This window comes from Fukomys damarensis, unplaced genomic scaffold (assembly GCF_012274545.1).
Source record: "Fukomys damarensis isolate Sample0158 unplaced genomic scaffold, DMR_v1.0_HiC HiC_scaffold_13, whole genome shotgun sequence".
In the NCBI taxonomy this organism is placed as follows: Eukaryota; Metazoa; Chordata; class Mammalia; order Rodentia; family Bathyergidae; genus Fukomys; species Fukomys damarensis.
In genome coordinates this window covers 12,597,293-12,610,360 of record NW_022900925.1, presented here as the reverse complement: position 1 = coordinate 12,610,360, position 13,068 = coordinate 12,597,293, and the positions used below count along the sequence as shown (strand labels likewise).

Below are 13,068 nucleotides of genomic sequence, written 5' to 3'. Positions count from 1 at the left end.
ACCTTTCTAAATATGTTTACTAGTGAGTTGAGAGTTCTAGTGTTTGTTTTTGGCCGCACCACTGAGCTAAATCCCCCGCCCCGCCTAGTGTCAATAAACACCAAAACTAAAAAAACAAGCGATCTTTAACAACATCTACTTAATCATAAACAGGTCCATTCCTCTTACTGCGGAACTTGCTTTCAGATGTAAATTGTTTAACAATAGGTTATATTTTTTATTAATTTTATCTCATTGTTTTTGATCAACATTAACTTTTATGTTGCTTTGTCTAACTTTATTTATCTTTACAGTGACTTTTATCACACATCTGATACTAATTTCCCATTTCTGGTAGCGGTGCAAAGTCTATTTTCAAAATAAATATGCTACCTGTGACATGTATTTGAGGAAAAATATGAAAATAATTTTACAGGTGGTGCACAGATATGCTGAAAAGCAAGAAGCTGGTATAGAGTGGCTGAAGATAAGGAAGCATAACTTTATTTCAAACCATAAGAATTTCAAGATCACTTGAAACTGAAAAACACTTTGCGTAGTTTTACTCTAAGGAAAAGCTCTGGCTGTATGCTCATTCACTGAGTAGATTTCTTATCCTTGGGCTGTCATCTGCTTGAAGACTCGTTAGTATTTCTTCCCCAAACACCGGAGCCAGACACCACACTGAGTGTATCGTGCCCTCCTCGCCCTCTGAGGCTCCTTCTTACCCACTCGCGGCCACGATAACCCCAGGAATCTCTCGCACCTCCTCTACCTGTAGCGCGGAGTTCAGAGTGGTGGTCCCGGACCAGCCGCAAGGACCTGAGAACATCACCCAACCCGACTCCACCCTACGCCGGGGTAGTCCGAGACCGGGAGGCTCAGGACTGCCTCAGGTGATTTAGTCAGCTTGGCGTCCCGCGTTTTCGTTGGGGTTGAGACGGCTGAGGATCCGTCCCTGCTGGCGGAACCGCGTTCCACGTTCTGCAGCACGCCCAACCGCAAAATTGGCGCCTGCGCAGTCTCCGGCGGCCGGTGCTTCGAGGAAGAACCCTCCCCCTTTACCCCGAGACACGTCACCGGTTGCCACGGAAACCACGCAGCGTCTTGTTCTTCTAGAGCCCCGCGCTCCAGTTTGGGGTAAGAAGCTAGTAGCCAGCTTGTGTATTAATTCTTTGAAGCGCTGAGGTAAGTGAACCTCGGAACGCCCCACCGACCCCTCCGCCTTACCTAAAGCCTGTGCGGGTTGGAATCAGCTCTAATTTAGGCCTGAGGGCTATTCGAACTAATCCAGGAGACTTGGGTTAAATTTTCGACACTCAAGACAAACTTGCTCAGCCTGGTCAAGAGTTCTGTCTGTCCGTGTGTGTGTGTGTGTGTGTGTGTGTGTGTGTGTGTGAGAGAGAGAGAGAGAGAGAGAGAGAGAGAGAGAGAGTGAGTGTGTGTGTAGGCTTCAGAGTTCCAGAGACCCTTAGGGGCAGGGCCTTAGATTTCAGGTCGGAATGGGAGTGAGGGTAGGGGTGGTAGATTTCAGCCCTGTCCTAGCTGTGTGCCCAGAAGGCCTGTACCTGTTAATCTTCTTGTTATTGCTGGCCTCTGCCAGCTCCTCCCCATGTGCTCCTTTTCTTCTTGTTCTTTTTTTTTTTTTTTGTCTGTCCTGGGAAGTTTCTGGATTCTTTTATCTGCTGAATAGGTTCGGCATTCAGTTTACTAGTGTCACATTTGTTCGTTTCTTAGAAAGTTTGTCTGGGTTCACCTATTTGGCAGGACACTGGTCTCTGACCCAATAATTCTACTGAGTCGCAAAACCGCACACACATGTTTACGGCAAGACTTGTAGGAGAATATGCATAGCATTCTTATAGCCCCGGCATAGAAACAACCCAAGTATCATAAACAGTAGACAAATTTTTTAACAGAAACATTTGTTTTATTTTTGTTCAATATTATAAGAGTATATTGGTATTTGAATTTATCATATTTGTGATCTTCATTACAACCAGTCTTTTTGCATTCATTCTTTTTTAACTTTTATTCTGGTGTTCATCTTTTATAATTTCACATTTACCCTTTTATTTTGGAGAGTGTATATTCAGTATCTTAGAATTGTCTAACCTAGAAATTACAGTACACTTTTTATTATCAATATTAATTCATATTAATTATGAGCATAATGATGAATGAAAGAAGTCAGCTGCAAAAGAATACATAGTTTATGATTCCATTTATATTAAGTTCAAAGCCAGAAGAACTAATTTGTAATGTTAAAGGTCAGGTTAGCGGTCACTCTGTGGGGTTGGGGTTGTGACTAAGTACCTGGAAAGAGTCTTGAGATGTTGATAATACTGGTTTCTTGATCTGTATGTTGGCTATACAGATGTATCTGTGTTGGGTACAGATTATGATTTGTGCACTTTTGGGTATGAATATCACAGTCTAATAATAGTGAAAAGGAACAAATTGCTTTCATGTGATTTAAAACAAAGTCTACCTTTGATCAGGACTTTGGAAATTTCAAATGGCCAAACTACTACAACCTCCTCCCAAGTTCCTGCCCTCGGAGTGGCACATTGCTAACAAGAACCAGTACCATAGGGCAGAGGCCCAAAGATCCCGATCAGAACGCCTAGTGGCAGAAAGCCAGAGGCTTGTGGATGAAATTGACAAGAGCACAAGGAGATCCCAAAGTGATGTGAACAAGAAACTTGGTAAGACCATGGTATATTTGTGAGCGTTCTGATGAGGCTGTCGAGCTTTATTTATCATGTCTTGCTCTAGTGTGACAAGGTGTCATTCGTTTTTTTTTTCTGGTACCAGGGACCAAACTCAGGACCTTGTGCTTGTGAGGCAGGCATTGAGCCAAATCAATCCCAACCCCAAGGTGTCATTCTTGAAATATCAGGAGAAAATGTGTATTCTCCAGGTCCTGTGGTTAAATTCTCTGATACTATGATAGACACATCGTGACTCAGTCTGATTTTCGTGCATCATTCATTCATTCATTCATTCATTGTCTTGCTACAGACCTATTGAGCTTTTGTGGACTATGCCCTGAGAATACTGAAGGGAAACATCAGTCTCTGCTTTTCAGAAGTCCTGGATTGAAGAGGACAAAGATAAAAATTGTCAATCAAAACATAACCAGATAGGTTCTGGCTTAAGGGAAGCTAAGTTAGCAGTGGGACTGGCAAAGATTTCCTACAGAAAAGCATTTGAGCTTTTTTTTTTTTTTTTTTTTTTTTTTTTTTTGTACTAGGCATTGAACTTGGGTCCTTGAGCTTGCAAGGCAGGCAGTGGAAGCACTGAGCTAAATCCCTGGCCTTTGAGCTGGTTTTTAAAGGCCGTTTAAAAACAGCATTTAAAGGATGCTGCCCTGACATACACAAAACAAAACAATTGTAAAGTGAAACAAACAACTGTCAAACACCAAAAGGTAATAGAGCAGAGGTCACAAGCTCAAATGTCTGTCATGGATGGGTAGGTAACAAAAGGCTTGAATTAAGATAGTAGGGAGTGGTAGGGACTGGTTTTCAAGGCCTTAAGTTTTTTTTTCTCTCAGGTACTGGATATTGAACTCAGGACCTCATGCTTTCAAGACAGGTGTGGTGCCACTGAGCTAAATCCCTAGCCCAAGGTCTGAGTCTTTTTTTTTTTTTTTGTATTGGTATCAAACTCAGGACCTTGCACTTATGAAGCAAAAGTGGTGCCACTGAGCTAAATCCCTGGCCCAGATTCAATATTTTAAAGATGCCAATTTCTCCCAGATACATCTATAGATGTAGTGCAATGCCAATAAAAATCTCCACAGGTTTTCTGTTGAAATTGGCAAACTGCTTATAAAATTCACATGGTCAAGAAAAGGCATGGCTATCTTGAAGGAGACCATACCTGCCAGCTTTCACTATCAACAGTAGGATTAAGGCAGTGAGGTATAGCTGGTTGTGGTGCCGCACGCCTGTAATTCCCAGCACTCTGGAGCCTGAGGCCGGAGGATCGCTGTGAATTTGAGGCCAGCCTGGGCTACATAGTGAGTTCAAGACCAGCCTGTAATGCATAGTAAGATCCTGTCTTAAAAAAAAAAAAAAGTGAAGTATAGCCAAAGATAGACAAATTGACCAATGGGACATAGTGGAGAATCCAGAAGAAAACCCACACATATATGTTCATCTCACTTATGACAAAAGCATTATAGGATGTAATGGGAAAAGGATGGTCTTTCTGATAAATTGGGTAATTGGCCTTCATGGGAAAATTTATCTCCCAGTGCTTACTTTGCATCATATATAAAAACATCAAATCTAGGTGTGTATATATGTAAGTGGGAGAGGTAAAATAAAACTTTTAGGGGAGAACATCTTTCTGATTTGGAGAACATCTTTCTTAAGTAGGATACATGCACTCACAGACCAATCATAAAAGAAAAAATAATAAACTAGGCTACTATATTAAGATGAACATTTGTATATCAAAAAAGCTCCATGAAAAGACTGAAAAGGCAAGCCACAGAGTGTGATAAAATATTAACAATATACATATCTGACAATGGATTTGTATCCAGAGAATAGCAAAAACTTTTAAGAATAAAAAAGAAAAAGGCAGAAAACTTGATAAAAAATGGACAAGACTTTGACAGATAGCTTACAAGAGAGGAAATCCAATGGCCAATGAATGTGTGAAAAGGTGGTCTAACTTTGTTAGACCAGTGACATACAGATTAAAACCACAGAGCCAGGTGTGGTGGTGCACTGTGGCAGGATCACTGTGAGTTTGAGGCCATCCTGGGCTACACAGTGACTTCAGGGCCAGCTGAAAGTACATAGTGAGACCCTGTCTCAAAACCAAAAATGAAAACAACAAAAAAACCAAACAACAACAACAACAACAAATTAAAACCATGGTTGGGATGCCCTCACACATCCGGGTTGGCTTGGATAAAAAAGAACAAGAAGGGTAAAAAGAATGGAAAAAGAAAAATGGCAAGCATTGAAGAGGATAAGGAGCTATTGGACTCAGCCCACTGGTGAAAGTATAAACTGGCATAACTACTTTAGAAAACTCTGGTAATATCCACTAAAGTGGGACAGATGTATATAACCTTTAACCCTGCTATTCCGCTTTTAGGTACATCCCCAATAGGAATACGTACACATATTGACTAAAAATAAATGCTGCCACGTTCAAAGGAGAGCTGTTTGTAATAGTGCCACCCTAGAAGCCACCCACATACGCATTGACAGGAGAATGGATAATGAGTGTTTTCCTGTACCACAAAGACAACTACTGATCTCTAACTGTGTGTACCCTACACGTGGATCTCACAAATGTAGTAAGATGTTGAGTATAATTCTACAAAAATGAAGACCTATCATTCATTTATATAGAGTAAAGCAGAAAAACAGAAAACAAGGACAAATTAGTCTAAACCATTAGAAGCCTAAGGTGGTTTGTGGGGAGTTAGGAGGCCATGGGAAACCTTTTAGAATTCTAGTGATGTTCTGTTTCTTAATTTGGGTATTAGTCACATGGGTATGTTCACTGTGGAGACTCATTGAATTATATGGTATGTGCACTTTTCTATGTATTTTATGGTATTTCAGTAAAAGTTAAAAATAACTTGCGGATGCAATCCAGTGCTGGTGTTGTTGAGACAGACATATTTAACAGGTGTCTGCCCTTGGGAAACCAGCAGTCTGAAAGTGGAGAGCCATCAGATACACAGATACTTGGAATGTGGTGTAAATTTTTTTTTCCACGAATAACACTGATAAAGCACTGTCAGATTAGAGGAGGGGATAAATAACCATTGTCCGACCCAGTGACTGCCCAGCTTCCCATCCCAGTGAACACTTAGTCTACATCTACTTGACCTTGAATTGAAAAGTTCAGTTCAGCAGGTAACCAGTCAAATTTTAGGAGGTAGAGGTAGAAATCTGTGAATCATGATAAGAAGGTAGTATGTAGCCATATATATAGATAACTGGATGCATTTATATGTAGATTAGATTGCACAGATAATGTGTCAAAAGAGAAGAAAAGAGACCAGGGTATGAAAAGGGTTAAGAGAAGGATCGGTGAACAAAAGCTCAGGTAGAAGAATAAAATTACGAGGCCAAGATTGGGAATTACCAAAGATGAGGGCTTTGAGGGTGATGTAATCTTCCACTGATTATTGTCTAAGTGTCAAGGAGGCTGAAAGCTGAACAGAAATGAATTTAAACTAGTGACTCAAAGGTTACTGGTGACCTTTGAGATAACAGGTGCAGCAGAGGAGTGGAAGGGGGAAAGATAGGGGCAGAAGTTAACTTCAAAATGAGAGTGGGAGGGCCGGGGATTTAGCTCAGTGGTTCGGTGGCCTGCCTCGCAAGCTCAAGGACCTGAGTTCGATCCCTGGTACCACAAAAAAACCAAAAAACCAAAAACCAAAATGAGAGTGGGGAGACTTCAACTTACATGCTGGATTGAGTATGTGCATTTGCTTTCTCTTTCTTTTAAAATTCCACCAAAACTGCCATAAAGGATTAATGGAAACTAGGCCTAAATAACAAGAAGAGGAGCAGGGAGGAAGCAACTACACATAAATGATGAAAATAAGATTTTGGAAGCTAGAAAGAAAAAAGGCAAGTTATAACACAGTTAGGGACTATGGAAAGTCAGGATGGGTAGGGGATAATAAGCGAACTGACTTATGCTACAGAGTCATGCTGCAGAAATGTTTAAAGTCAAATGCATCCAGTTATGTACAAAGCTGAAATTTCAGGACATAACTAGAAACAAGATGGGTTGCAAATCTTTATAAAGAGCTCCTTTCCCACTCTGACTTGTTCTCACCCCAACTACTCAAACTCAAAGTTTCATTGAAAGTCAACTTACTGAATAGTCATTCTTCTAGCTGGTTCGTAGGACACTGATGGCTAGGCTTCTACCCCCAGACAATAGTTTGAAAGATTTCTGTATGGAGAAATGAACTTGTCCCAAAAGAAACATCTATAGAAATGAACATCTGGGGACTCTCCACTGAAATGCCTGTGTCTGCCTGCTCACTTTGTACAATATGACTGTTCTGATCGACAAGTGCTGCCCATACAGATAGAGCTTCCAGGTAGTGTTTTAGCGTCTCATTTGTGAGGTGGGCAGGGATCATTACTAAGCATTTGGAGAGAGTCTCTAACATAGCAGACACAGAAACAAGCAAATAATCAAACACATGGCAATTTAGGAAACAGTTCATAGAGCAAACACGAAGTATGCTACCAGGTCCTGGAGAATCCAGAGAAGATACTGCATTCATGGGACAAGCAGAGTTTAAACAAAGAGAACATCGAGAAAACAAGATTTGTGAGGAATTAAAAATAGGAGAGCAGGAAGACATAGCAAAAGAAGTATTAAAAGATGACATTGGGTAATACACCAGAAATAGAGATAAAAAGACAAAGAAATGGAGAGAAAAGGGAAATTAGAGGATCAATCTGGGAAGCCTAGTAATTAATGAGCATTTTAGAAAGAGAGCAGAGAAAGTGAGGGGGAAGAACTTGCCAATGAAAGAAGAGAAAATTTCCTAGAAGCAAAGGACATAAGGTTTTGGATTCAAAAGTCATGCTGGGTGTCTGGCATAACACCTACTAATAACTGGCATAATTAAGTTTCACATTGGTGGGAAATTTCAGAACACTAGGACAATAGAGAAATTCTTAAAAGCTTTTAAAGTAGAAAAGCAGATAATATTCAGAGGTTCAGGAATCAGAATGGTTTCAGTTCTTGCGACAAAAACACTGAGAACTAGAAGGAATGAAGCAACATCACCAACATCTAAATGAAATCTAATCTACAACAGTGCAAATATGATTGAATAGTGAGGGTAGAATAAAAGCGTGTTCAGACATGCAAAAATTATATGTCATCTGCATCTGTTTCTTAGTTCCTGAAGGATATGCTTCTATATGTTGAAGGGGTAAATATAGGAGAAGGAATGCAATCCAGGAAATGAGGCTTTGAGCCCGTTAAGGAAGATGAAGGTGAAACAGCGGCATGGGACAATAACCATGCAGTGAGTGACAGAGCCATCCATCCAGGCAGGGTCCAGATAAAGTGTACTGGGAGAGAGACTTCTGAGAGCAAGATAAGTAGGTTACTTGATGGGTTAGACTACCTTGAGGAAAAATTAGTATATATATATATATGGAAAGTGAAGTGATCACTATCGTAAGCATTTTACTATTGGTATGTCTCCATGACATCATGTGTTATAAACCTCAAATATGCACAGTATTATTTATTTTAAGAATAAGCATCACCCCCAAAGCTAACCGTAGAGAGAAATATATATACATATAAAAAATAAGCCACCCTCTTTAAAAAGCTTGGCTTCATTCTCTGTGTGTTTCAGAACAGAGACTTGAGGAAGTCAGGTTCTGGAAGAAAGAGTTAGATGGCAAGCTTGAGCAACTTGTGCATGAAACTGAGGACCTACTCTCTTATAAGATCCGACTGGAAAAAGCCCTGGAGAGCTTTAAAGAACCCTTGCACATCACTGAGAGGTGCCTGGCATACAGGTAGGGGGCTGAGGAGGAGGGTTTCTCGCCTGGGTCATCTGCTGTGAAAAAGACAATGCTAGGTAGTAAAAGCTGACAGTGAGAGATGGTGGGTTAGGAGGCAAATAGGCAGGTGGGGCTTTGGGGTACTGGATGGGATTTTGCCCCACTCTAGGGCTCCATTGTCACTCACTGGGGCAGAGGAGCACGGAGGCAGCAGATGGAAGGTGGCCACAGTGCTGTGCCTGCCTGTCTGACCTTAGGCATGCTAAGCCTCAGTTCTTCCTTACGTGACGGATGGAGGTAGATGCACAACCTGGGATCTGACATCCTTTGTGGCTCTGAAGGCCTATGAGTTGATGCCACACATTTCTCCAAACGCAGCTACCCCCTGATCTCTGGCCAGGTGTCCCTCCTGTTTATCCAGTATTGTGCTGGTAAATGAGCTTGCAGGGGTCCAAAAAAAAAGCTTTTGAGTTGTAGAATTTGCACATTTTCATGGTGCAAGTGTTCCTTCTGTGGTCATTTTTTTCAGAGCTGCTGAATAAATAACAACTGGAGCAGCTCCAGTTTACCTCCCTCACTGCCCAGGAGCTGTGGTCCTGAGTGTAGAGGAACAGCCCATAGGCTAAGCTCAGGGACACTGAGCCAGAGTTCAGTGGAACAGTAATACATGTGGGCTAAAGATCGGGGGTCCAAACCCCAGTCTGGTGACAGCCAGACTGAAGCGGATTGAAGCAGATCCCTCAAGCTCTTTGAGCCCCCTCGCCACAGCTGTAACATGGGCAGAAACTCTAGGGCAGCATGACCAATGGGAATACAATGCAAGCCACATGTGTCATATTACATTCCCCAAATCCCAGCTCTCAGGAGGATGAGGCAGAGGATCACTGTGAGTTCAAGGCCAGCCTGAACCACATAGTGAGACTGTCTCAGGAAAAAAGTAAAAACAAGTGAAATTGTGGTTTTAATCTGCTATGTAAAACCATTATCATTTAACATGTTATTGATATAATTAATGATATAGTTTACTCTTTGAAAAAACTAAGTATTCAGACTCTGAGGTCTTCCCTTGGTATCTGCAGGGACTGGTTTTAGGACCTTCCTTTGATCCCAGAATCCATAGACACTCAGGTCTCTGAAACAAAGGGGCATCGTATTGGCATAGGACCTGCACACATCCTCCCATACACTTTAAATCATATAGATTACTAATGATACCTAATATAGTATGAATGCAACGTAAATATTGTTACATTCACTGTGTAGGGAATAATGAGAAGAAAAAAGTCTGTACATGCTCAGTACAGATGCCACTGTTTTTTGAATGTTTTCTTTTAAAAAAATGTACATCAAGTAGAACTTTAGTGTCCCATTTTAAAATTCAGAAACAGAAGTCTAGAGAAGTTAGAAATGTAGTCCACAGACTTAAACGCAGTAGAGGGCAGGGCTGGGGTGAAACCTAGTTCCTGTGAATCAATATCAAAACTCTTGAATATTTTCTACCCACAGCTGGCTGGACTGGTAGATGCAGGACTGAGGGTGCCAAGGACTGTCGTTTGACACTAGTTGCATCTCTCAGGACTAGGCACAGAGTAGCTGCTGCGGCTGGCTGGTACTGTTAGTCTTACTATGGGAGGGTATCAGAAGGTTCATCACAGTTGGATGGATGGGTTAGAGCTTACAGCCTCAAGTCAGACATAGCCATGAAGATAACCAAAATGTAATCTGCAGTGATTTTGTTTTGTTTATTTTCTGTGTCCTGAAGCTGCAGTGTTCCTCCCCGCTCCATTTTTATCTTTTATTCATACTTGTTTGCAGGACATAATCATCACACTCCTCACGGGGAAGTAGGTAGGTATATAACACACGTCAATTCTGTTTTCATCCCCTCTTCCTCCCCTCCCTTTTTTTCTCCATCTCTTGGTCCCCTTCCCATTTGCAAAAGATCTATCTCTCTATTTCTTATTGCCTACCTTTTATTTTGCTATTTATATTTTGGGTTTCTCATATAAGAGAAACTATTTGACATTTAAGCTTGTATGTCTGATTTATTGCATTTGACATGGTCTTAAGGGGCATCCATTTTCCTATCAATGATTCAAATTTAATCCTTTTTTTATGGCTGAGTAGTACTCCATTGTGTATAAATACTACAGTTTATTTATTCATTCATCTATTGATGAACGTATAAGCCATTTCCAAGATTTAGCTATTATGAGTTGTGCTGCTATAAACATGGGTATACATGTATTACTGTAGTGTGATATCTTAACTCTATTGGGAATATAACCAAGAGAGGTATAGTTGGGTCAAATGGAATTTCTGTTTTTAGTCTTTTGAAGACTCTCCAAAGTATTTCCATAGTAGTTGTGTTAGTTTACATTCCGACCAGCAATGTGGAAGAGTTCCTTTTCCCTTGAAATCTTCCCATCAGCATTTATTGCTATTTGATTTGTCGATGATGGCCATTCTTTCTGGAGTAAGATGAAATCAGTGTTGCTTTAATTTGCATTTCTCTAATTGCCAGAGATGTTGAACCCTTTTCATGTATTTGTTGGCCACTTGTAGTTCTGCTGAATTTTTTGAGTGCTCTATATATTCTAGATACCAGTCGACTATCTGAGGAGTAGCTGGTGAAATATTTTTCCCATTCTGTAGGTCATTGCTTCACTTTGTTGGTTGTTACCTTTGGTGATCAGAAGCTTTTAAAATTAACATTGATTTTTTAATGTTATTTCTTGTTCAGAAAGTCTTTGCCTATGCCTGTGTCTTCAAGAGTTTTACATATTTTATCTTCCAGCAGATTTGAAATCATTGTAATATTCAGAAGAGTTGTAGTCTAAAAGACAGAATATATACATACATTATCAACTTAAAAAGTGTTGAGAGCTAACAAGGGAGATCATTTAGCTAAAACATTTCAAATCCAATCAAGAGACGTAGCCACTAGAAAGGAAGTGGCATTATTATATAAAGAGAAGAATTAGGGAGTGTAGACTTTTAATGAATCAAAACTGTTCACTTTCATTTGGAAGCCATTAGCCTTGGTTCTGTGGGAAGAATTTATCTGGTCATGATCTTGCTAGAAGCCTCCCTGGTCAAGAGGATTAAAAGATGACCTCCAGTTAAGTGGTAGGGTAACCTTCATTTTGTTTGTGATGACACAATTGTTTCCTTACTGGGCAAAGCATATTTTAACCTCAGGGAGATTTATAAGTAACTATAGGAATGTCTAAGATAATTTAACACAGCAGCCAGCAAACTTTTTCTACAAAAGGTGGAATAGTGAATATTTTAGGCTTTGAAAGGTGGCAAAAATCAAGGATATTATGTTGGTACTTATGCAGTGATACATTTCTGTAAATTCTTCCATGACAAAACTCAAAACATACTAGTAATAATTGAGTATAATATTTTTGTGATACAGATCTAATAATATAAGGGAATTTTTTTCAGGGAACGATAACACCTGTTTTTGGATTCAAAGTTAGCATTTCCTATAAAATCATTTGCAAATATTCATCTGTTAATGTTGATCCGTAATGAGATTTTACACAATTCACCTTTGAGACTGTCTTTTCATTCAGATAAGTACTGCCAAATTATGGTAATAACTTATAGCATATGATTTTGATTGAATGTATTTATTACTTGGAAGACATTTATAGAATGCTCTTCTCCTGATACTGGTCTTTTAGTATGTTATTACATTTCAGATTAATCATTTCCATTTGGAAGGCTAAGTAGAAGACCATTAATTCCACAGTTAAGTAGATTCTGAAATATGGGAATTTCTTATGCAGTTGCTTTGAAGTGCAAAAAACAGTGTTAGAACTTGGAAGTTTGTTGCAAATTTGCATGGGATGGAGATCTTGTTCTAACTTTTTTTTTTGGTACTGGATATTGAGCTTGGGACCTTGTGCTTGCGAGGCAGGTGGCAGAACCACTCAGCTAAATCCCCAACCCTTGTTTTTACTTTTGATAGCATAGGAAGTATATACACCAGCTTGAGGTCATTTGTAATTAAAATCATGTTACTTGTTGCACTGACTTTCCTGCATTATAAACTTTGCATCTAAGTGCTGTCTTGCTTTGTGATTTTAGATTGGATTCATGAAGAAATATTTTAAAATAAGTCTGAGGCAAAAAGCTAATTTCCAAAATTATTCAGCATTTGCTAACAGCAGTAGGGGATGATTCTTCTTATTCAGAAAATTTGTCTTGGTCCTGAGCTGAAATAAAGTACAGGACAATTTTGCCACTGCTCCCATGGATTTGCTGAGTTGGAGGCCATATAAAGATATTCAGCTTCTATTTCTGACAAAGATTCAAAGAATGGGATGAAGGTCAAGTCTGTGAGAGCTAATGAAGTTCACAATTGATGATACCAGTTCAATATCCCATGACAGATCTATATTTTTTCCTCATGGTACCTTCTGATGAATAATGCAATGAAAAATCATAGGCTTTAAATAACTTGCATTTTCAAAAGTGCCATAAATTTGTTCAACTAAGCCTTTCTCTATTCAACAAATATTTGAATCACTATTAGGGTGTT

At 39.8% G+C, this 13,068-nt stretch overlaps 1 protein-coding gene across 1 annotated transcript in view; it reads left to right on the top strand.

The window, feature by feature from the left end:
• The first annotated feature begins 986 nt into the window (after positions 1–986).
• Positions 987–13,068, top strand: part of Tekt1 (tektin 1) — a 23,789-nt gene continuing 11,707 nt past the window's right edge. The window contains exons 1-4 of the mRNA XM_010611392.2: positions 987–1,167; positions 2,481–2,687; positions 8,363–8,528; positions 8,892–8,944. Coding sequence (XP_010609694.1) covers positions 2,498–2,687; positions 8,363–8,528; positions 8,892–8,944 — 409 coding nt within the window. The 5' untranslated portion in view covers positions 987–1,167; positions 2,481–2,497. The remainder of the gene's footprint in view (positions 1,168–2,480; positions 2,688–8,362; positions 8,529–8,891; positions 8,945–13,068) is intronic.